This window comes from Scyliorhinus torazame, chromosome 8 (assembly GCF_047496885.1).
Source record: "Scyliorhinus torazame isolate Kashiwa2021f chromosome 8, sScyTor2.1, whole genome shotgun sequence".
Taxonomy (NCBI): Eukaryota; Metazoa; Chordata; class Chondrichthyes; order Carcharhiniformes; family Scyliorhinidae; genus Scyliorhinus; species Scyliorhinus torazame.
In genome coordinates this window covers 178215843-178241390 of record NC_092714.1, presented here as the reverse complement: position 1 = coordinate 178241390, position 25548 = coordinate 178215843, and the positions used below count along the sequence as shown (strand labels likewise).

Here is a 25548-nt window from a genome sequence, read left to right as displayed (position 1 = left end):
TTTTCCTTATTCCGAAATGACCTCCCACTGGTACCTCATGTGCAACTCGCAACACCTCCTTTCTATACCCTACCGGCAATACTACTTGATGAACTTCTGTCCACTTTTCATCCGCCTGCATATATAAAGATTTGGGCAGCACGGTCGCATTGTGAATAGCACAATTGCTTCACAGCTCCAGGGTCCCAGGTTCGATTCCGGCTTGGGTCACTGTCTGTGCGGAGTCTGCACATCCTCCCAGTGCGCTTGGGTTTCCTCCAGGTGCTCCGGTTTCCTCCCACAGTCCAAAGATGTGCAGGTTAGGTGGATTGGCCATGATAAATTGCCCTTAGTGTCCAAAATTGCCCTTAGTGTTGGGTGGGGTTACTGGGTTATGGGGATAGGGTGGAGGTGTTGACCTTGGGTAGGGTGCTCTTTCCAAGAGCCGGTGCAGACTCGATGTGTCGAATGGCCTCCTTCTGCACTGTAAATTCTATGATAAAGGTCTCAATTTTCTCATCAAGGCATCACTTTTACGGTAATAACACTCTGGTATGCACTCAGATTCCTCTTCCGTGTATGCTTTCTGATACATCAGTTTTATTTCTACATCTTCCTGTTGTAACTCTGCCAATTTTCCTGAACTAGAAATATCCGCCTCATCCTCCACCTGTTCTTGTTCTGTTTCAACGATCTGATCAAAAATCGTTTCTGATAATTGCACTTCAACTTCACTCTCTGATTTCTTCTCTGGTCTTAACCTGTGGCTTTACGACCTTGTTACTACACAATCCGGAAAAATCCCAGAATATTCGTCGTTCAACCCTTCAGTTGTCTGATTCTCCACTGGCTTATCAACTACCGTAGGCATCATTCCCACCTGCGACCCAGCTATATCATTACCCAAGATAAACTGTATTCCTGGACAAGATAGTTTCTCTATTACTCCGACTACCACTTCACCACTCTTCACTGGACTTTCCAGCCTTACCTTATGTAATTGAACACTACTCCTCTCACCCTGAATTCCACATATTACCACCTTTTCTGGCCACATTCTTCCCAAACTACATAATTCCTCAGCTCTTACAATTATAGATGGACTAGCTCCCAGATCTCTTAAAATTGTGACTTCTTTACCTGCTCCTCCTGATACACATCAGTAAACTTTACCCACACAAGTAAATTCTTTAAAGAGATCTGTCACCTTTTTATCAATCACCTCATGATCATGCTGTACAATCTTTTGCACCTCCTTCGCTTCACTTGGGCTTTCCTTTACCACTTTAACAAACCCCACTGTCTTATCCTGTTTTACCACATCAGCCTTCCCAGTGCTTTTCATCAACCACCAACACTGTGACTTTACATGGCCTAGTCTATTACAGTGAAAACATTTGAAACTTTTCATTTCTTTTCCACCCTCCTGGATTTCCTTTTTAATCGGAGATATACTCTCCTTATTATCTCCCATCAGATCAACTTTGCCTCTACCACGCGAGTATTTCTCATGTCCCCAGTTTCTATTCCTCACAGGCTGAAACTGATGTCGGAAACCAAGCTTTGATTTATGAACTAATACATAATCATCTGCCATTTCTGCTGCTAATCTCACAGTTTTAACCCACTGCTCTTCCACATGAGTTCTCACTACATCAGGAATTGAATTTTTAAACTCCTTCAAAAATATAATTTCTCTGAGAGCTTCATACGTTTGGTCTATTTTCAAAGCCCTTATCCACCTATCAAAATTACTCTGTTTGATCCTTTCAAACTCCATGTATGTTTGATCAAATTCTTTCCCTAAATTTCTAAACTTTTGTCTGTCGGCTTCAGGCAATAGTTCATAAGCCCCTAAAATCGATTTTTTTTCACCTCCTCATACGTCCCAGATACCTCCTGTGGTAGTGATGCAAACATTTCACTAGCCCTACCCATCAGCGTTGTTTGAATCAGTAATGCCCACATGTACTGTGGCCATTTCATTTGTTTAGCTACCCTCTCAAATGAAATGAAAAAGGCTTCCACCTCCTTCTCGTCAAACCTTGGCAATGCTTGGACATATTTAAATAGATCCCCACCAAGCCTTTGACTATGACACTCTTTCTCACTATCCTCATCACTTATCATCCAACTGTACGTTTCCCTTTCCGTCTGCCAATTTTAACTGACTGTCATGTTTCATGGCCATTTTCTGAAGTTCAAACTCTCTTTCTTTATCTTTTTCCCTGATCGGTATCTCCCTTCTTCTTTCTTTTCTCCTTTCTTCACTCTCCTTTTCTTTTTGCTCGCTCTCTCTTTCTTTTTCCGCTCTCTCTTTCTTTTTCCTCTCTTTCGTATTCAAGCTGCTTTAATTCTTTCTCGTGTTCCATTTGTTTAATTTGTAACTGAATCTTTGCCATTTCCAATGAGTCGAACTGTATATCAGGCAACTTTAAATGCTTAGCCACCGCCATAATTACCTCATCTTTTCGCATTTTGTCAAGTAATGTTAATTGCAATGTTTTTGCCAAATCTAACAGTCTGCTTTTAGTCTCTGTCCGTAAGGTACTGTGTGTGACCGTCTCCACCCCCAAAAACTTAAGAGCCTCTGAAAGAGCCATTGTCCACAACACACTCCCCACTTAAACTAGAATACCACACCTGAAAAGCAACCACAATATGCTCACCCCTCACTGTCTTTATGTTCACTAAGCCAATCCAATAGCCTTTTATCCCCCTCAAGCCCCCAATTTGTTATGGGCCAGGATTTAGAGAACCCAAAAGTGTATCATGGAGTTCACCCGTGTAGCCATTTGGGATGGCCACTTTCAGTGTATAAAATGGACACTCGCAGAGCCTCTAGGGAAATATGGACAATGCAAAGCAACAAGCAGGCACAGAGCCTGAATGTATATTTGGAAGGCAGTTTGCAGACGGAATCAAAACTCTGGGTCGATTTACATATTGATGGCCCATCTCCGAGGAACAAAGGACTAATGCTCAGGTAGCCGATACTGTCTCAGACATTCCGGCGCCACTACCCCAACCAAAAGACACAAACAAAGCAAGGCCAACGGCCACCTCGGATACGCCCAGCCATCAAGGCACCCACCCCTTTATTGGTTTAGATCGATGACAATGATCAAGAAGCTGCCCAATTAATTGGGACCAAGTTTGAGGCCCGCCTAAAAGCGCGCGAAGCCCCTCCAAGTATAAGAAGGAACCCCCGCCAAAGGTTCACTCTCTTGGATTTGGCTCTCAAGCGGAGAGACCCTTCCACCAGCATCACCAGAAGCAAGGAAGTTCAAGGTCAACGCTCGCTACCAGACTGACGACCTTAGCTGTACTCCTGTTATCTCTTCGAACCCAACAGCCTCAGATCCGAACAACCCAAGCGGGCACCCGCAGTTAAGTATAGGTGTTAGTGATAGAGATAGTTTAGCTTGTAGTGTTATTGTGCATGAGTAAATCATACTGTGTGTAAATAAATACCATTGACTTTGAACTAACTAACTGGTGTATTGGCTCTTTGATCGGTATTCGGATTGAGCCTTGTGGCGGTATCGAGAGATACCTGGCGACTCTGAAAATATACTCATAATTAGGATTAAGAAAGGCAACCTCATTAACCGCCATATTTATAGCAAGTAAACAGAGCAACACCTGACCCACAACTTTTAATAGATTGTGGTATGGGGAGCACACGGCCCACTCTACAGGTGTGGTACAGCAGAAATGGAAAAGTATTTTTTAAAGCAAAACTATGTTTATTCTATGAACTCAAGTTAGCCTTTTTAAAAGAGTGAACATCTTAGTAAACATCAATTCAAATACAACCCCCAAAGAATACAACACTAAGTAATCCGTGATAACTTCCCAAACAACATCCAGAAGACAAAAGAAACACCTTTTAACAGAAGCACATTAGGTTTACATTCACTACTGAGAACATTTATAATTCTGAATTCACCAAATGATCAAGAGATAGTCTTTTCATGGCAGAGAAATCAACAGTACACCTGCTCTGTCTGGCTTCAGCTCCAACACTGAAAACAAAACTAAAACACACTCTGCAGCAAACAGCCTAAAACGAAAGTAAAAAGCTGACAGACAGCCCAGCTCCACCCACAATCTGACATCACTGATAAACACCCATTTCTTAAAGGTACATTTCTTAAACACCCATTTCCTTAAAGGTACTCTCACATGACACATTCGTCTCACAAAATTTCATACCTGAAGATACTGAAACGGACCCGAGCTAGAGAGCCCAAACTTTCCTTTCAGTTCCTCCAGGCTGACAAACCACCCCTCCAGGAATAGATTACAATCTCTCCAGCATCTTCCCCATCCCAAATGTGGCATCCAGTCATGCAGGTTCAACCAGGTGGTTGGCACAAATAGGAGCCAGCCTTGATACTGACCCAAATTTGAAATTCTGACGGAGTTGCCTCCATATTTTTAAAGTGGAGACAACCACTGGGTTTGACGAGTACTTTGCCGGGGCGAACAGAAGAGAAGGCGTCACCGGTGCACCCAAACTAGTCCCCCTGCACACTCAGACTCCATCGGCACCCAGGTAGCTGCCGGGTCCCCGCATCATCCCAACGCCTTCTTTGCATTAGCCACCCAGTATAAAACATCAATTCCTCAGAGATTTGCCCACCTATATGAAGGTTGACATCAACTGTTGCAACCCCCGCGCAAAAATAATTTGGGAAGACTAGACACTGAAATACAAACAAAAATCTTGGCAAACTGTTCATCTTAATTGACTGGTCTCACCCTTCAAGGACAAGGATGAAGTCCCACCTTTGTAGGCCAGATTTGACCTTCCTCACTAGGCTGGTATAATTCAACTTACGGAGTCGGGCCCAATCTGGAGCCACCTGGACCCTGAGATATCGGAAACTTGACCTGACCAGGCCAAGCGAAAAGGAAGTACCCGGGTTCCAATCCCTAGGTGCTGATGGGAAAAGACTTGTTTTTCCTCCAGATTTAATTTTAGTATCCTCATTATGTCCGCCAGAATGGGCACCGGGTCCTTTACACATAATAAAAGATCATCGGCATCCAGGGACACCCTGTGCTCCACCCCGCCTCTTAACTATTCCTCTCAACTTGCCCGAAGTTCTCAGGGCAATAACCAATGGCTCAATTGCTAACTCAAACAGGAGAGGAGAGACATAGATTGCTTCTTCGACACTCCGGAGCAGACTGAAGCCTTCGTCCCCCTGTGCAGCTGAAACCGTGCCCCCTCCCCCCCCGAAATCATGGTATTTGTACAAATTTCTGCCAAAGGAGCCTTGTACAGCAAACGTACCTACGACACAAATCTAGGATCCAACACAAATCCCCAACACCACAAAGAGGTACCTCCACTCCACCCTATCAAATGCCTTTTCTTCATGGAACGCCACTATTATCTCTGGCTCTGGTCCGGCCACTGGGGTAAGAGTCACATTCAACAGTCGTCATACATTGGACGACAGTCAGACAGTCATCGACCCTTTACAAATCTTGTCTGGTCCGCCCCCACTACCTCTGGGATATAGGGTTGCAGCCTCAATGCCAGAACCTTAGCGTGTATGTTAAGCAGTGAAATAGGATGATACGACCCGCATTCCTCGGGATCCTTGTCCTTTTTTGGAGAAGGGAGATGAATTACTGCCCAAGTGTCTCAGGAAGGGAACCCGGGGCCAACAAGTCATTGACCAGCCTTAACAGCGGAATCAGCTGTTTTGTAAAATTCCACAGGGAACTCGTCAGACCCAGGCGCCTTCCCTGTTTTTTTTTCATCTGTCCTATCGCTGTTCATACCTCCTCTGGACCCAACGGCACATCCAGCCCTTTGCGCATTTCCTCGAGTCCCTGATTTGGACAATCTCCTGAATGGCCGCTGCCACCATAGCTGGTGAGCCAAAAGACGGCTGGCTTTCTCCCCATATTCATAGGTGATTCCCCATAAGTTCCATAACTGGCGCACTGCCCTATCAGTAGACAGCAGGTCAAACTGCATTTACAGCTCTTATCTGCTGGCCAGCAGTTTTGGGGTTGGGTCACTCTAGTACCAATGGTTCACCTCTAAAATCTCTTCAACTAACTTCTGGCGCTCCTCCCTATCCATGTGTGCCTCGAGTGAAAAAATCTCCCCTCTAATCACCACCTTAAATACCTCCTGTAGAATAGAGAGTGAAACGATCTCATTCCCGTTGAATTCCACGTAATCATCTCTGGCTCTTTAAACCTACTTGCAGAACCCCACGTTTGCCAAAAGCCCCACATCCAACGTCCATCCTATACGCTGCGCCGGGCCCGCTTCCAGTACTAAGTCTATGAATTGTAAAGCAAGGTCTGACTATGACTGAGTATTCGGTCTTCCTCACCCTGGAAGAAGAGACCTGCCGATCACAAACCAAAATCTATCCTAGGAGTCCAGCCTGTGCACTGGGGGAAAAAACCAAAAACTTCTTCCTCCTAGGGTATATCAACTGCCATGGGTCCACTCCCCCTGCCTCCTCCATGAATGTCAAAGCGCCTTCGGCACCCCCGAAGGGGCCAAGGATTTTGGAATTATTTTTTTTGTCATAGAATTTACAGTGCAGAAGGAGGCCATTCGGCCCATCGAGTCTGCACCGGCTCTTGGAAAGAGCACCCTACCCAAGGTCAACACCTCCACCCTATCCCCATAACCCAGTAACCCCACCCAACACTAAGGGCAATTTTGGACACTAAGGGCAATTTATCATGTCCAATCCACCTAACCTGCACATCTTTGGACTGTGGGAGGAAACCGGAGCACCCGGAGGAAACCCACGCACACACGGGGAGGATGTGCAGACTCCGCACAGACAGTGACCCAAGCCGGAATCGAACCTGGGACCCTGGAGCTGTGAAGCAATTGTGCTGCCCTATGGATCGATTAAGACACAATTTAGATCTGCTTCATAATAAGTTGCCGAGTATTTAGATCTGTTGGCCTTCAGACCTTGGCCGCCTCCCCCACTCTCAAAAAAACCCACCCCTGCTGTCCAGAAACTGAAAAATTCACACACCGTGTCCAAAAACGTCCCCAACAAACCCTTCCTGGCCCTCTCTTTAGCCCATTTGACCTTCTTCAATCAAAATCCAGTCCCTTCTCCTCAACGAAGGTTTCAGTCTGCTCCGGCGTGTCGGAGAAGCAATCTTTTGACTCCATCATGACTTGCAGCCTTGCCGGGTACGTAACCTCAAACCGCACTCCTTTATATTACACAGCCTTCGCCTTGATAAAGGCCGCAAACCTCTTTGCCAGTTTGTCTCTGATGTCCTGCTAAGTTTGGTCCGTGTTTCCCTCCCAATGCTGTGATTTTTCTTGGCCCACTCCAGGACCCGCTCCTTCCTCTGAAAACTAGAAATGAATTATCACCGCCCGTGGTGGCTCGTTTGACTGTGGCTTCTGCCGGAGTGTCCGATGGGTCCTACCCAACTCTGGAGGGGTGAACACTTCATTCCACCCCACCAACCTGGAGAATATCTCTGGAAAGTACTCTGTTGCCCTCAGGCCCTCCACTTCCTCCAGCAGCCCCACAATCCTGAGATTTTACCACCTCGACCTATACTCCCAAGTCTTACATTTTTGCTCTCGGGGCCCTTGTTCCTTTCTTCCACGAGCAGCATCTCTGCTTCCAGTGAGGCGAACTGCCCTTCCTGCTGCGACAAGGCCTCCTCCATGCCCTTCAACGTTTCACTTTGCTCCTACACAGCTTTCAACATCCTTCCCCACTGTGCTTGGATTTGGCCCAATGCTTCCTCAATGGTAGCGTTGAAGGACTCCCTCAACTTCTTGCCTTGGCGACCAAATTGCTTATTCATTTGCTTCCCAAATTTTTCAAACTCCTACGCCATCACCACAGTCAGTGTGTCTACCGTGATGGGTGCGGGCACCTCCGACATCTTTCCTCCTTCCGACTCCTTCACCAGTTTTGAAATCATTCTGCCAGTAATTCGTCTGTTCGGGAGGTAGCGTTTGACTGCAAAATCTCCCCGAATATCAGGCAAAAGGCTCATAAAACCAGGACCCAGGAGAGAGCTACCTTTTGTGCGACTTGCTCCCACATGACGTCACTGGAAGTCCTAATACTATATGAATAATAAGTTTATTTTAATATACCATATCCCTATTTATTTGTGTGGAATCACTCATGGAGCAAAGTATCCTTTCCTCACTGCTTTCCAAATTTAAAAAAAGTATTAACAATTCCTGTCCGGTATCCTAGCAAATATTGGGGACTGGTCCGGGATTATAACACATCCTTCCTGAGTATTTTACTAAAAGTGAATAGTATGAAATATGAGCACAAGATTCAAAGTGGCAGAAATGAGCTAGATTGGCAAAAATGATTATTCTGTTATTTAGTTACATTTGCTGGCATTTAACCAGCTATTGGTTATCATTCTCATTGGAAGTCACATGTACAGTCTGTGGCTAGCATGTAAACCTGCCCTTGATATCATTTTGCCATTAGATGGCACATTTGCAGGTGGAATTAGAAGAAACAAAGAATTTGTATTGCTATAGCAGCTTTCATCACATCAGGATGCCCAAAGCCTTTCACATCCAACAAAAGACTTTTGAAGTACTCATTGTTGCCACATAGTAAAAGTCTGCCCAATTTAAGCACAGGAAGGCCCCACAAACAGCAATCAATTAATGTTGGTTAAGGTTTTTTGGGGGGCCATGACATTGGGAGAATGCCCTCACTCTTCTCATGCCAATGTAGAAGATCCTACAAACGCTTTTAGAACACAAACAGGGTCTCAGTTTAATGCCTCATCTTCGAGCCTGCAGCACTCCCTCAGTATGATACTGAAGTATAATTGGCAATGCATTGCACTCATGTTCGGCAAAGAAAGGGCAGCATGATGGCGCAGTGGATTAGCACGGTGGCCTAAAAGCGCCGAAGTCCCAGGTTCGATCCCGGCTCTGGGTCACTGTCCGTGTGGAGTTTGCACATTCTCCCAGTGTTTGCGTGGGTTTCGCCTCCACAACCCAAAAGATGTGCAGGGAAGGTGGATTGGCCACGCTAAATTGGAAAAAAAATGCATTGGGTATTCTAAATTTCTTTAAAAAAAAGGTTAGGCAAAGAACCAAAAATGCTAATCTGATTTTTTCTGATACTAAATGAGGTTGCTAACAGGAGTACAAACCCAGGTACAGTACAGATGTTGCAAATATCAGTATCTCTTCAAGCTTGTCGTTGTCTCCCAACTGAAAAGCTACATCTAGGGAAGAGTGCCTTGGAAGACAGGATTAGTGAATTAAATCACAGCTGTCCTTCTACAACAAGTTGCATGTGAAACAGCAACAGAATTAAAGCATTCTCGCTTTCAAATTACATTTTTCTAAAGAAGGTAAGGCATTTCCTCTAAACTGCAACATTCTGTCTAAACATCCAAATTACAAAAACACATAAAATGCTGGGAGTCGTGATAGATAGCTCAGCATTTCAGATTACTGCAAGTCAGGGAGTCAACAGTGCATTATCGGGCAGCATGGTGGTGCAGTGGATAGCACTGCTGCCTCACGGCGCCGAGATCCCAGGTTCGAACCCGGCTCTGGGTCACTGTCCGTGTGGAGTTTGCACATTCTCTCCGTGTTTGCGTGGGTTTCGCCCCCACAACCCAAAGATGTGCAGGGTAGGTGGATTGGCCACACTAAATTGCCCCTTAATTGGAAAAAATGAATTGGACACTCTAAATTTATTTTTAAAAACGCGCATTGTCAAAGAAATGTAATAAGAGATTCCAAACAAAAAACTGGGGATCAACTGAATGACATTACAAAATTCAGGGGAATTTAAGAGCCTCTTTCTGTGCTGCAAACCTCTATTACTCTATTGTCTATAACTCAGAAACTATAACATTAGAGTCTCATTTCACAGAATTTAAATCCAATATCCTGGAATCTTTCAATTTTGTTAGTGCTGACACGTCTGGTCAGAGATGTCTATTAAAAAGTACACCTATAGCTTCTCGGCCTTTTGGCGAAGATGAGCATGAGGTCTGGTGTAATGCCTGGATCTGCCATGTCTCTCTTGTGGAGACCATGAATTGGATTCAATTTGATTTGGTTTTTGGAGCAGTCAAGAAGCTGGATTAGGGGTTTGCCCCACCCACTCTCTTGAGCTTTGGCTTTGTAACTCTGATAAAGTAATTTAAAAAAATAAAAAATAAAAAGTACATCTATGCTGTACAAAAAGGAGCAATTCTGGTACGGTGTTGCTGATGGCAACTCAGGTATGTTGAATTATAAAGATAAAGAGTTTTAACTAGTTGCATTAGTGCCATTAATATAGTGAAGTTGCCAAAGATGCTTCGCAGAAGTGCTATCAATCAAAATCTGACACTGATCCACATCAGGTGATATAAGGACATATGATCAAAAGCTTGTGCAGGTAGGTTTTAAGGAGCATCTTTAAAGAGAGGCAAGGAGGCCAGGGAAGGCAAAGAGAGAATTCCAGAGTTATGGTCCAGGCAGTTGAAAGCATTGCAGCCAACGATGAAACAATGAAATTAAGGGATCTGCAGGAAACCAGCATTAGAGCAGTGCAAAAATCATCAAGTAGTGTAGAGGGTTAGATATTAACAGAGGTTAGGCCATGGAGAGATTTGAAAATAAGGATAAGAAGTTTAAAACTGAGTTATAAGTCCAAGAGTCAACATAGCTGAATCAGCATCAGGGTGATGGGTGAATGGAAGATGGTGCAAGATAGGACACAGGCAGAGTTTTGGATTGATTTGATTTTATGGAGGGTAATATATTATTATGTACCTATTATTCTGCTGCGCTCATGTCAACTGAAGGTCACTGGATTTCTCTGCATTGTTAGAGATTGATGGTTCTTATGCAGATCAGCATAGCAGTCAGAGACCTGACTTGCTTTTAAAAAAAAAAAAATCATAGTAAATTATTTTCATTTTCTGCTGGTTGGCAACTTCTTTAAATTGGAAATGATGTGAATATTTTAAAAATGTTTTTAAAAAGAGTGTTCAATTCATTTTTTCCAAATAAGGGGCAATTTAGTGTGGCCAATCCACCTACCCTGCACATCTTTGGGTTGTGGGGGCAAAACCCACACAGACACGCGAAGAATGTACAAATTCCTCACGGACAGCAACCCAGAGCCAGTATTGAACCTGGAAACATGGCGCCGTGAGGCAGCAGTGATAACCATTGCGCCACCGTGCTGCCCCCGAAATAATGCGAATATAAAGAGAGCCAAACAAATAGGCTTGTTAAAAAGCTTAAGAAGGGAAGACAGAGCTATCACCATCTCTGTAGATATCCTACTTAAAAGTAGGTTTAAAAGCAATCAGGTGAGCTGATTACTTTTAACCTTCTGGTCACTTTGTTCTCATACAATGTACAGAAGTGGCATTGGGTAAATTACTCCCATGGAGAGTTGATGCAAACACAACTCCCTGAATGGCCTTCTTCTGTGCTGTAAACATTCTGTGATATGTCACCACCAGAAAATCAGTCAAGCACACAGTCAGAGAACCATTGAGAAATTAAGGGAGATAAGATTCAGCCTTTTTAATGTGATCCAATTGATATCTTCTAAATTACATTAACAAGTCACTACCAAGACTTTAACTGAAACACCCCTTATACCTTGTTATTTGATCTGCTATTCTCTGAACACTTCTAATGTATGTACTCACCATGTGAGTGAATTGAGGATGAATGCCATCATCGACAGCCTCCCCTGAGCCGTGGAGAACCCCAGCACCTAAATCACAAACAAAATGGGTGAGCATAAACAGAAAATTAAAACAAAGACATCACCTGCAAAGATCAAACCTCTATCCAGGAACTTCCCAATACAGCACAAGCAACAAGACCACAGGTCTTGGCAATCAGGCAGCATGTACCAGCTCACTTCAACACTCAACAATTTGATGCTGGTTAGAAAGAAAAGGGAGAGGAAAAAGAAAAAATAAAGATGGGGGGGGGGGGGAAACCATAGGAATGCGCAACCTAGGGCGGCATGTGGCGCAGTGGATAGCACTGGGACTGCAGCGCTGAGGGCCCAGGTACAAATTAGTGTACCCAATTCATTTTTTTCCAATTAAGGGGCAATTTAGCGTGTTCAATCCACCTACCTTGCACATCTTTGGGTTGTGGGGGCGAAACCCATGCAAACACGGGGAGAATGTGCAAACTCCACACGGACAGTAACCCAGAGCCGAGATCGAATCTGGGACCTCGGTGCGTCACTGTACTGCCCTCGGAAATCTGAAATATAGCAGCACCTTCTCAAAGTTTGAAATAAATTATCTGCACTCTTTATTTGGACATTATAGATTATACTGCAACCCTCTCCATATCAAGGCTCAGAACCAAGCTTCAGTCTTCCACATTCTGCTATTATATCTGTTCCCCACGATGCAGTTGTCACCTTTCACAAAGTAAATGAAGGGGGTGGGGGAGGAGTAACAGCTAGAGTTCCGATGCTTGCTTTACTGTTGATGAAAATTCATTAAAAGCCTTATTGGCATTGGTCAGTAATTTCTCTACCTTGTAAGAAACAGAAAGATTACTTTTAAAAACTATGTTAAAGTTGTTACAGTTTGGAAATAATCAGATGGTCCACTATAGGAAACACTACCTGGCCCAAAGACAAGCCACCTCTCATCCACAAAATAACATCCGTCATTTGATTATCACTAGACTTGTGCGATTTCCCCCAATTTCCTTCTCAGCATTTTGATGAACTGAACAGTGTCCAGGAAGCCACCTCACTACACAGCCTCAATAGCCAGAGAAGAGCAAATTTGAAACAGGAACAGAGGACGTCAGAATAACTCAACAGGTCTGGCAGCTGTCTTTCCTTACAGAGACTTTCCAGCATCCTCTGCTCGTTTCAGATTTCCAGCATCTGTAGTATTTTTCTTATTTTAGTAGCAAATATGAAATGCCTTTATTTGGAAACCATGTGGCCAAATTTGTTGTTTTGTCTCAGACAAACCTATAAAATAAACCAAAACTGCCTGCTCACCCTCCCCGCCAACAATCATGTCAGCATCCTTCCATCTGTTAAGATGATGGATTTGCAACCAGTCGATGAGATCTGTTGGGAATGAAGCACTTGTCCTGATGGCTGAAGAGACCAATCTATAAGTAACAGTGTATGAAATGGTTATCAGGTTGTGGGTTGTTGTTTTTAGTGGTGGCTGCTGAAAGTAACTGTAGCCACTGATTGTCGTGGTGGGACGGCTGGCCCACAGGTGATGTCGCCGTTTCTCTCCATTGTCAGCTAGTGTTACCCAGGTGTGAAAGATTGATGATTAGGGCCTTCATGGGACGCTTGCAAGCAGAACTTTGGGCATTCTACTGGTCTTCTGGCTCCAACTACCTCTTACACAAAGTCCTTGGGTATACAACCATTTTCCATCCTGGAAAGCCAGCTTCCATTCCTGGCTTGGAAGCTGAAATGTGAGGAGTATGTATCCTGGGATGTACAATGACCCTCTTCCACAGCAAGTGTTTGCAAGACGGCACTGTCCGTGAACTACTCAGGTTTAATGTCGGCATTGCCGCACTACAGGAGACTGGAGATATTTTTGAAGAGACCGCTGCACATAGCACAAAACTTTTATTTACCTCATAACTAAACACTTGATCAAGTGAGCGACTGTTCTGTACTAGGCTGTCCACCACAGCCAACCAAATGCCGAGGAAACTGTAATAGATACACTGCATCAGGATAATCTGGGATATGATGAGAATGGGATCCCACACATAACTGCGGAAGTGCCCAGCCATTCCCATGGAACACTTTGCAAATTGCAACCAGCAGCGAGAACAACCACTCTCAGTCTTCAGTTATCGGGAACATGATGCTCACTGGGGTAAAACGCCAGGAGAAAGACGCAAAACACCAGGGCCCCAGAGTCCAGAACAGAGATGTGCTCAGAACACCTGTGGAGAAAAAAAAAGAAACAAATAATTCAGATGGAATGTCAATTTTACCATGTCATTCATGTGCCAGTATGATAATCATAGCTTCCTGGAGAGAAAAAAAAGTTAGCAAAATATTTCTGCACATGGAGAATAAGCATGCATCAATTAGAAGTAATGTCAGGACAGCTGTAAGCCCCTTGAGCCTGTTCCACCATTCGGGTCGATCCTGGCTGATTTGTACTTCAACACTGTTTTGATGCACTTACCCACCCACCCAAAAAATACTATTGCTCTTAGTCTTTTAAAAAAAAAAAAAAATTTAGAGTACCCAATTAAGGGGGCAATTTTAGATGGCCAATCCACCTACCCTGCACATCTTTTGGGTTGTGGGGGCGAAACCCACGCAAACACGGGGAGAATGTGCAAACTCCACACGGCCAGTGACCCAGAGCCGGGATCGAACTTGGGACCTTGACGCCGTGAGGCAACTGCTCTTCATCTTGAAAATTTCAGCTTTCAGAGCCTTTTGGGGAGGAGGAGGGATAAGGTAAGGCCAGATTCCAGGCTCCACTTCTAACTGGCATAATTCCAATTTAATTATGCCCTCTTATTCTACCAGAGCTGATAGTTTCTCTGTATCTGCCCTACTGAACCACCATTTTAAATAACCAATTAGATCATCCCTCAACCTTCAAACTCAAGGAAACATGAGGCAAGTGCATTACATGTCTTCAATTTAACCCTTTAAGCTTGTGTCATTTTGTTGAATGTGTGTTGTAACCCAAGGCCAATATATCCTCTCAACAGTTCTTCACTGTTGCCATAGATATTTGTGCTCGAGGGTCTGGTATTGGGACTTTAACCTACAACCTTGTAGCTCAGAAGAGTGTGTAGTCAAAGATTTACTCAATCATTACTTCAACACACATTGAAAGCATGTTTTTTTCAAATTATACTTAATTCCAATCTACTGAAATTTGCTCTTTTCCATTTTTACAGTAACATATGACTGGGATATAACTGATAAACAAAAGCAAGATACTGATGCTGGAATCTGAAATAAAAACAGAAAATGATGGAAAAACTAAGCAGGTCCGGCAGTATCTGTGGAGAGAAAATAGTGTAAACAGTTTGAGTCCATTTGCCTATTTCAGAGCAAGATGCTGCTGACAACTCATGACCTTGAACATGCAGACAGCAAGAAATTGCCGTTCTTTCTCAGTTGCTGGATCAAAATCTTGGAACTCCCCTCCTAACAAGCACTGTGATTATACAGGTTTCAAAAGCATTGCAGCGGCTCACCGCCACCTTCGCAAGGGTAAATAGGGGTGGGCAACAAATGCTGAACTTGCCAATGATGTGCACACCACACAAAATAAAAAAAAAGACTCCCTTAGTCAATGGCTCCAAATATCTGTTCTGTTTAAAGGCATGCATCCCAAAACTCTGCACTACAATCAGCAATAACTGTTCACTGAAATTCAAGCTGGCAAAACTGAAATCAGACACTAGAATTCACAGTAGACAAGATAGATTACAGAGCAACGAGCTGAACAGAAACAGAGAGGCAGCAGGAAAGTTGCAGTTAGTTCAGTTTTGGCTTGGTAGTCAGGGGTGGAGACACTATATCACTGCTTCAAAGCAGGTCAACGTGGAAGGAGCATGGAGTGTTTGCAGTTGGACTTCCAAGAGCAGCATGGAGTGGGTGAGAGGAGGAAGAACGGATATAGCTGCTTTAGGTAGCCATTTCCTCTGGTAATTGATTGTGCAGCCTTTTAGGACATTTCAAAATTCTTCCACTGGTCATCGCAATTTTGGATGCCAGTGATGATGTACAGGCTTTTCAGGCACTCAACCCAGAAACAGTGCTATCTTTTGCATATTATCGCAAATGTACTGTCATGTTCAGACATTGGGTATTCTAGGAATTGCTGTAAGTGATGGAGGTGAGATAGAAGTCAGTAGATTGGGTATTGTTGTGTTTTTTGCCCTGTTGTACCAGAGAGCTTATCTCGAAGTTCCAGTTGGAACCCATGTACCCAGATGCCATTTCAGCAAATGCAAAAATATTTTAGTAGAATCCTCAGTGTAGGAGGTCATTTGGCCTATCGAGTCTGCACTGACCCGACGAAAGAGCACCCCACCTAAGCTCACTACCCTGCCCAATCCCTGCAACCCCATAACGTCACCTAACCATTGGACACTAAGGGGCAATTTTACATTGGCCAATCCACCTAACCCGCTCATCTTTGGACTGTGGGAGGAAACCGAGCACCCGGAGGAAACCCAAGCAGACACGGGGAGAGCATGCAAACTCCACACAGATTGTCTATTAAATTACATCTGCAAATTGAAATGTCAGGTAACTTTCACAAACGGCCACATATTTCCTGAACAATGATCAACCTTCACATCTCTAAAATTAGAAGTCAAAATTTAGACTCCCTCCATAGTGAGCTTTCATTTGAGATCTGGCTTCAAATCCACATTTCCTGTCTGCCCCCCAATAATCCTTGCCTCCCTTACCTCAAAAATCTAAGTCGGCCTTGAACTTAGGAGTTTTCATCTGGTTATTTTGTTGAATCCTGCATTTTTCTGGCGAGATATCTTATTTCAGGATCTGCAAATACAGCTGGATCATGGTCTAATGCAGTGGATAGTTCCCTGTTCAACTAACTGCATCTCAGTCCCAACCTCCTGAACAATGGGCAGCTTTTCCATTTTCCATGCCAGCCATCCTTTGCCACAATCATAAATAATAATAATCTTTATTGTCACAAGTAGGCTTACATTAACATTGCAATGAAGTTACTGTGAAAAATCAGGTGAGCCAATAAATCAGGATTGAGTGTCACAAGGATCAGTGCTGGAGTTTCAACAATTTACAATCTACATCAATGACTTGGATGAAGGATGGGTGAATGGTCGGTTTCTATGTTGCATGTTATGTAACTAAATAATTTTTTTTGCAAAAATATATTCATAAAATCTCTGAAAGACATTACAAAAACATTTCAAATTGTTACAACAGTAAAGTGCAATGATGCATTGAGTAACTTCAATTCAGTAATTTCATACTTTTCAATATGTTCATTACAGTGAGTACAATTCTTTTCAAACTATATACATTGGTCATATTGCACTCTGCGGTGCTTCAATAGTTACATATAGTTAGGATTAAACCCTCAGTCCGAAGGGTTACTAGCCCCTTAGTCTACATTGGCTGAAAGGCCTTACAAAGTGGTCTTTCCCCATTGCACCTTGATGCCGGCGGCCCCAAGCACCCCTCAGCACGTAGACCAGGACGTTGCAACATCCCAGTCTGCAACACTCAGTTGGAGACAATTCTTTGCACTGGAAGATCAACAAGTTTCGGACAGACCAAAGAGTATCTTTCACGGAGACGATGATCATCGAGCAGCTGTTGATGTTTGTCTCGGTGTGCGTCCCTGGGAACAGCCCATAGAACAGAGCTGCTTGGGATGAACCTTGACAAATACCATTGCATCTCTCTCCAGACCTCTTTTGCAAAGGCACATTCCAGAGACAGCACGGTAGCACAGTTGCTTCGCAGCTCCAGGGTCCCCGGTTTGATTCACAGCTTGGGTCACTGTCTGTGCGGAGTCTGCACGTTCTCCCCGTGCCTGCGTGGGTTTCCTCCGGGTGCTCCGATTTCCTCCCACAGTCTGTGCAGGTTAGGTGGATTGGACATGCTCAATTACCCTTAATGTCCAAAAATGGTTGGGTGGGGTTACTGGGTTAGGGTGGAAGTATGGGCTTGGGTGGGGTGCTCTTTCCAAGGGCTTGTGCAGACTCGATGGGCCGAATGGCCTCCTTCTGCACTGTAAATTCTATGATTCACAACGAGGTGTGTGACTGTCTCTTTTCCCTGCAGCCGCTTGGACGGCAGCGTGCGGTGGCGCAGAGACTTTGGGCGTGATAGGGGAGTGCCTTTCTCACCACCAGCCAAGCCAGGTCTTGGTGCTTGTTTGAAAGCTTTCCTTTTCCCCCAGGGCCTCAAGGAAGTTACCTGCAGACCACTGCTTGATTGCCTTGTTATCAAAGGTATTTTTCTGAATAAATCTTTCCACAAGGGACAGGTGACATGGCATGGTCCAACAACCTGGAACACTCCGTGGCAATGTGGCCAGAATCACCGAGGACAGGCAGAATCTCAGTATGTCGTGACATTTGGTGCTGGCATACCGAGAATCTATGCACAGCTTGATGCAGCCGCACAGAAAGGTGACCATTAGGATGACGGCATTGGGTACATTTTTCCTCCCTTACCCAGAGATTTGCGTATGGTGTCTCTTCGGACATGATCCATCTTGGATCTGCAGATGACTCGGGTGACTGCCGTGGCACAGGATAGGGATATGGGTCAGATCTGCGTCATGTACAACAACCCCAAGAGTACCTCACACCTGATGACCAGGTTTTTGCCCGCAATGGAGAGGAAGCTTTTCTCCCATTTGTCCAGTTTCTCCTTTACCTTGGCAACATGCTCCTGCCAGTTTTTGGCACATCCGAACCACATCCCTAGCACCTTTAGGTAATCTACCTGACAGTGAAGGGGACAAAGGACCGGTCAGACCAGTTCCCAAAGAACACGGCCTCGCTGCTGCCACAGTTTATTTGGGTTCCTGAGGCCAGTTCAAATTTGTTCATTAGCCTGCACACCGACATCGTGTCCGAGCAGAATCTGGCGATATTGCTCGAAGTAATTAGAACTGAATGTCCAAACTGGTCCGTAGGCCAGAATGTTGCTTGGTTATTACAGGTAACACCACAATATTGCAAACATTCTTTGCTCCGTGGAAATATTCCAGGACAGATTGTGCCACCTGTAAATAAAGCTGTTGATCATTTGTAAAGTGGCAACCACACAAACAGAAAGCTATCTATTAATGTTGCCAAAATTGTTAGGCTCATTATTTACCTAATCAAACACTTTGAATGGAAAAAGGAAGGCAGTGAAAGTAGTGCTTCATTAAAAAGACAATGGACATTTAAATGACGATGAATAAAATGACAGCAAATCCTCATAAAATAACTGTTGGTCAATTAGGCACATCAAAAGGCAGAAGATAAATCTTTTAAACTATTTGTACAGTCAGTTGGGGGGGGGGGGGTGGTCTCCAGCACCCGACAGCCCGCATGAAGAAACGTTAGGATAAGAACAAATTACAGCAGATGCTGGAATGGGAAACAAGAAATGCAGGACAATCTCAGAGGGGATGACAGCATCTGAGGAGAGAGGAGCTAATGTTTCGAGTTTGGGTGACTCTCTGCCAAAGATTTGACACTAACCTGGGGAGGCCCGACCCGAGCGGCCGGGGCAGCTGAGTCCTGTCACTGTACTGCTGCTGTCGGCCCCGAGTCTCGGGAACGGCACTGGCCAGGCCCAGGGGGTCTCTCTGTCAGGCCGGGGGTCTCTCTATTTCTCGGGCCGGAGATTGGGGTCTCTCACTTTCATGGGCCGGGGATTGGGGTGTCTCCCTTTCTTGAGCCGTGGATTGGGGAGAGGGGGGGGGGGGGGGTGGTCTCTGTCTCGCTCGGGCCGAGGATGCGGGGGGGGGGGGGCTCTGTCTTCTCGAATCGGGAGTGGGGGGGGGGGGGGCTTTCGGATCTTTCAAGAGCGGCGACGCGGCTCAATCCGGGTCCACAGGGTGAACACCGGGACTACTTGATGTCACATCCGGTGCGGCCTGCTGCTCCCCCCCCCCCCCCAACACAGCAGCGTCCACAATTCTGGCAGACGGCGGCCTTGGCGGTATTTTCAAAGTCAGAACAACGGAGGGGTGGCGGCGCACTGCGCGGGGAGGGATCTCACCAACATACCGCGTTAAAACTCCAACAGACCGACTTTTAATCCAATTGTTACGTAAACAAAACTCTCCCCAACAACATAAATTCAAAATGGCGACCATTGGTTACCATGGCAACACTTTAAAGGGACAGACAACTCTCCCAAATCTCTGGGCTGGGGGTGTATTCATATATAAAATATATATTATATATATATATACTTACCATAACACTGATGCTTGAGGCATCCTAGAAACAGATATTGTTTAATTTTTTGAAAATTTAGAGTGCCCAAGTATTTTTTCCCATTAGGGGGCAATTTTGGATGACCAATCCACCTACCCTGCACTCCTTTGGGTTGTGGGGGGTGAGACCCACGCAGACACAGGGAGAATGTGCAAACTCCACACAGACAGTGACCCAGGGCCAGGATCGAACCTGGGTCCTCGGTGCCGTGAGGCAGCAGTACTAACCACTGTGCCACCGTGCTGCACATAGAAATAAAATGAAAAAATGAAATGAAAATCGCTTATTGTCACAAGTAGGCTTCAAATGAAGTTACTGTGAAAATCCCCTAGTCGCCACATTCCGCCGCCTGTTCGGGGAGGCTGGTACGGGAAACAGATATTGTTGCCAACATCCAACAAATTCAGATCGAGGAGTGGGTGCAGCGAAGGTTCACCAGACTGATTTCTGGGATGGCAGGATTATACGAGGAGATTGGGTCGACTGGGCCTGTAGCCACCAGAGTTTAGAAGAATGAGAGGGGATCTAATTGAAACGTAGACAATTCTATACAGTGTTGGACAGACCGGAAGCAGGGATGATGTTTCCTCTGGCTGGGGGTTTATAACAAGGGGACAGTGTCTCAGAATATGGGGTGGGCTATTTAGATCTGAGATAAGGACAAACCTCCACACAGAGGGTGGTGAACTATGGAATTCTCTACCACAGAAGGCTGTGGAGCCAAGTCACTAAACAAATTTAAAAAGGATTTCTAGACTAAGGGTGTCAAGGGGTATGGGCAGAGCACTGGAGTTTGGTGTTGAGATAGAGGATCGGCCATGATCGTATTAAATGGTGGGGCAGGCTCAAGGGGCCGAATGGCCTATTTCTCTTAGTTTCTTTGTTTCTATAGCCTCTATCACTTTGCTTTGTTTTCAGATAGCAGTGGTTTTATGATTCTCCGTTTCCCCCTTTTACACTTTCTGCTGCAGATCTTTTGTCTTTCACCATTGCGTCTGTTCTGACAATGCAATCTTCCACATTAATCCTTACCAGGGTTATTTGTTTTTATTTCAGATTTCTAGCATCAATTGTATTGTGCTTTTCCTCACCGGTGGCATATTTTATGGGACAATGGATTGGTGGTTTCCTTCCTCGTGTTATTGAAGGAAGGGAGAGAGCAAGATTAAGATATAAACTAATGTTTGCCTCAAGCCAGAGGTCAGGGAGTGGTAGAGGCTGTGAACCAGGAGGTCAGGAAGCAGGGGAGGCCACAAGGGAGGGAGTCTGGGAGCAGGAAAAGCCATCAGAGAATGGGAGAAGCTGTGGACCAGATGGTCAGGGAGCAGGGTTGACCACGAGGGAGAGAGTCATGGAGAAGGGGAGGCCATGAGGGAGAGAGAGTCAGGGAACAGGAGATGCCTTCAGGGAAAGGGTCAGTGTGCTTGAGAGGCTGTGAGCTGGAGTCTCAGGGAGCGGGAGAGGCTGTGAGACGGAGGGTCAGGAAGCGGGCGAGGCCGTGAGGGAGAGGGCCAGAGAGTGGGAGAAGCCGAGAGGGAAAGTCATGGGGTGGCAGACACCGGTATGGTCAGAAGTGGGAGAGGTCGGAGGTATGAATATGGGGAAAAGGCTAGTCGCCTGTTGGCTCATCAATTGCGAAAGAGGGCAGCAGCGAGGGAGATAGGAGGAATTAGAGACGAAAGGGGAGACACGGTGCGAAGGGCAGGAAAGATAAATGAGGTGTTCAAGACCTTCTATGAGGAACTGTATAGGTCTCAACCCCCAGAGGGAAAGGAGGGGATGCGGCAGTTCCTGGACCAATTGAGGTTCCCGAAAGTGGAGGAGTGGGGGGTGGTAGGCCTGGGGGCACCGATTGGGGTGGACGAGGTTATTAAGGGACTGGGAAGCATGCAAGCAGGGAAGGCCCCAGGACCAGACGGGTTCCCGGTGGAGTATTACAGAAAATATGTGGACTTGTTGGCCCCGTTGATGGTGAGGACGTTCAATGAGGCCAGGAAAGGGGGGACTCTACCCCCGACGATATCGGAGGCGACGATATCGTTAACTTTGAAGAGGGATAAAGATCCGTTGCAGTGCGGGTCCTATAGACCCATTTCATTATTGAACGTGGACGCCAAATTGTTGGCAAAGGTACTGGCATCGAGGATAGAGGACTGTGTCCCGGGGGTGGTGCACGAAGACCAGACAGGGTTCGTAAAAGGGAGACAACTGAATGTTAACGTGCGACGACTATTAGGGGTGATAATGATGCCCCCACTGGAGGGGGAGGCAGAGATAGTGGCGGCAATGGACGCAGAGAAGGCATTTGATAGGGTGGAGTGGGAGTATTTATGGGAAGTGTTAAGGAGGTTTGGGTTTGGGAACGGGTTTATTAGCTGGGTTAGACTTCTTTATGGGGCTCCAACGGCAAGCGTAGTTACAGGTCGACATAGACTTGAGTATTTCCGACTATATAGGGGAACAAGACAGGGATGCCCGCTGTCTCCATTGTTGTTCGCGTTGGCAATTGAACCTCTGGCCATGGCGTTGAGAGACTCCAGGAAATGTAGAGGGGTGATTAGAGGGGGAGAAGAACACCGAGTCTCGTTATACGCGGATGACCTATTGTTATACGTGTCGGACCCAGCGGGGGGATGATAGAGGTTATGCGAATTTTGAGGGGGTTCGGGGATTTCTCGGGGTATAGGCTAAACATGGGGAAGAGTGAATTATTTGTGATACATCCAGGGGACCAGAGTAGAGAGATAGAAGGCTTGCCTCTAAGGAAAGTGGAAAGAAACTTCCGATACCTGGGGATTCAGATCGCTAGGAGCTGGGGAACCTTGCACAGACTTAATCTGACACGGTTGGTAGAACAAATGGAGGAGGACTTTGAGAGGTGGGACATGCAGCCTCTATCGCTGGCGGGCAGGGTGCAAGCAATTAAGATGATGGTCCTCCCGAGGTTCTTATTTGTATTTCAATGTCTCCCTATACTAATCACCAAGATCTTTTTTAATAAAATAGACAGGAGTATCACGAGCTTCGTGTGGGCAGGAAAAGTAAGGAGGGGGTTCCTTCAGCGTAGTAGGGACAGAGGAGGATTGGCACTACCGAACTTGGCGATTACTATTGGGCCGCAAATGTGGCAATGATACGTAAATGGATGATGGAGGGTGAGGGAGCGGCGTGGAAAAGACTGGAGAGAATGTCCTGTAAAGGGACGAGTTTAGAGGCGCTGGTGACGGCGCCGCTACCGATCTCACCTAAAAAGTTTACCACGAACCCGGTGGTGGCGGCAACATTGAATATCTGGGGACAGTGGAGGCGACAGAGAGGGGTGCGGGGAGCCCTGGTGGGGTCCCCAATCAGGAACAACCATAGGTTCGCCCCAGGAAGAATGGATGGAGGATTTCAGAGCTGGTACCAGTTGGGAATTAGGAGGGTGGGAGATTTATTTATAGATGGGACTTTTGCGAGCTTGGGAGCATTGGAGGAAAAGTATAAGTTGCCCCGGGGAAATTTCTTGAGATATATGCAGGTGAGGGCGTTTACTAGACAACAGGTGAGGGAATTTCCGTTGCTCCCGACACAGGGGATACAGGACAGGGTGCTTTCAGGGGTGTGGGTCGGAGAGGGCAAGGTGTCAGAGATTTACCGAGAGATGAGGGAAGAGGGGGAGGAGTCGGTGGGCGAACTAAAAGGAAAGTGGGAAGAAGAACTAGGGGAGGAGATAGAGGAGGGTATGTGGGCTGATGCCCTAAGCAGGATAAATTCCTCTTCCTCATGCGCCAGGCTTAGCCTGATTCAATTTAAGGTGCTACATAGAGCACACATAACGGGAGCAAGATTGAGCAGGTTCTTTGGAGTGGAGGACAAATGTGGGAGGTGTGGCGGGAGCCCAGCAAACCACGCACATATGTTTTGGGCATGCCCGGCACTGGAAGGGTATTGGAAGGGAGTGACGGGAGTGATTTCGCGGGTGGTGAAGGCCCGGGTCAAACCAGGCCGGGGGTTAGCTCTATTTGGAGTTGCGGAAGAGCCGGGAGTGCAGGAGGCGAAAGAGGCCGACGTTGTGGCCTTTGCGTCCCTAGTAGCCCGGCGCAGTATCCTACTCATGTGGAAGGAGGCGAAACCCCCCCGGACTGGAGGGCTGGGTAAATGATATGGCGGGGTTCATTAAACTGGAGCAGATAAAGTTTGCCCTGAGAGGATCGGCTCAAGGGTTCACCAGGCGGTGGCAGCCATTTCTCGACTACCTAGGGGAACGTTAGAGGGAAGACAGATGACCAGCAGCAGCAATCCAGGGGGAAGGGGGGGGGGGGGGAGGGGGGGGGGGGCGGGGGGGTTTAGTTTAGTTTAGGTCAAAGATAAAGGGGTTTTGTTACTTGTGTATTGTTAAAAATTTCTGTATTGTTATTGTTGCGCTTGCTTTCTAAGATGGGAAAAATTGTTGTTTGGGAAAAAAATTTCAATAAAACATATTTAAAAAAAAAAAGAAGTGGGAGAGGTCACCAGCCCGAGGGTCAGGGAACTTGAGAGACCACTCCAAAATGGCACCAATTGGGTCATGCAACCCTATGTCAGACCTGGTGCTAAATATCTTTAAAATTAAACTCCTGACAGTAAACACAAATATGGGCCCTCCTTAGCTGATTGACATTAATGCAGAACAACTCAAAATGGGACAACTTTAAACAGGGATTTACTGTCATGACTTTAGGATATTCCAAAATGCTTTACAGCAGTTAGTCACTGTTTTTAAAAAAAATATTTTTATTCTCCTCATTTTCCACTTTTTCATCAAATATACACCCAACAAAAGATAATCGACAATAACAAATACAATAGCAATTCCCCAACCAGCATCCCCTTCAACATACAAACCCATATCTCCCCGACATCCCAAATACAAAACAAGAAAGACCAGTCCATATTCCTCCCCCAACTCCTCCAGCCTCGTAAAATGGCCCCCCAGAAACAAATCCTTTAATACCCTAACTCCCCTCTCCTCCCATCTTCGAAATCTCCCACCCCACGTCCTGGCTCAAACCTATGGTTCCCCTAATTGGCATCTCTCTTGACGCGTTTACCAATGGTTTCTCCGCCCCCCTCATTGGGGAAGCTCATACTCCCACAGGATTGTGGGATGTCATTAGTCCCCAGCCAATGGTAAGCAGGAAGGTTATAACACTGATCAAATGCCTTTTCTGCGTCCAGAGCAACCACCACCTCTGTCTCCCCTCCACCGGTGCCATAACTACATTCAACACCCTCCTAATATTTGAAAATAGCTGGTTCCCTTTCGTAAACCCTGTCTGGTCCTCCCCTATCACCTTCGGGAGGCGCTCTTCCAACCTAACCGCCAACACCTTCGTCAATATCTTCGTATCCAGACTAATAACAATATAGGCCTGTACGACCCACACTCTGTCGGATCCTTATCCTTCTTTAACAGCAAGGATATCGAGGCCAGACCTAAAGTCTGTGGGAGCACCCCCTTCCCTATCGCCTCCTCAAACATCCCCACCATCAGCAGTGCCAACTTATCCCTAAACTTCTTATAATACTCCACCGGGAATCCATCCGGCCCTGCTACCTTC

At 45.8% G+C, this 25548-nt stretch overlaps 1 protein-coding gene across 4 annotated transcripts in view; it reads right to left on the bottom strand.

The window, feature by feature from the left end:
* The window catches only part of sys1 (SYS1 golgi trafficking protein), a 30282-nt gene extending 10507 nt beyond the window's left edge, over positions 1-19775 (bottom strand). The window contains exons 1-4 of one of the 4 annotated variants that reach the window (XM_072514557.1): positions 19223-19442; positions 16436-16647; positions 13610-13927; positions 11668-11735 (exon numbers count right to left, since the gene is read on the bottom strand). In XM_072514557.1, coding sequence (XP_072370658.1) covers positions 11668-11735; positions 13610-13777 — 236 coding nt within the window. In that variant the 5' untranslated portion in view covers positions 13778-13927; positions 16436-16647; positions 19223-19442. Of the gene's footprint in view, positions 1-11667; positions 11736-13609; positions 13928-16435; positions 16648-18851; positions 19189-19222; positions 19443-19753 lie in introns of those variants that run through there. The other 3 variants (XM_072514559.1, XM_072514555.1, XM_072514558.1) reach the window with 3 other exon arrangements.
* Positions 19776-25548: the final 5773 nt, after the last annotated feature.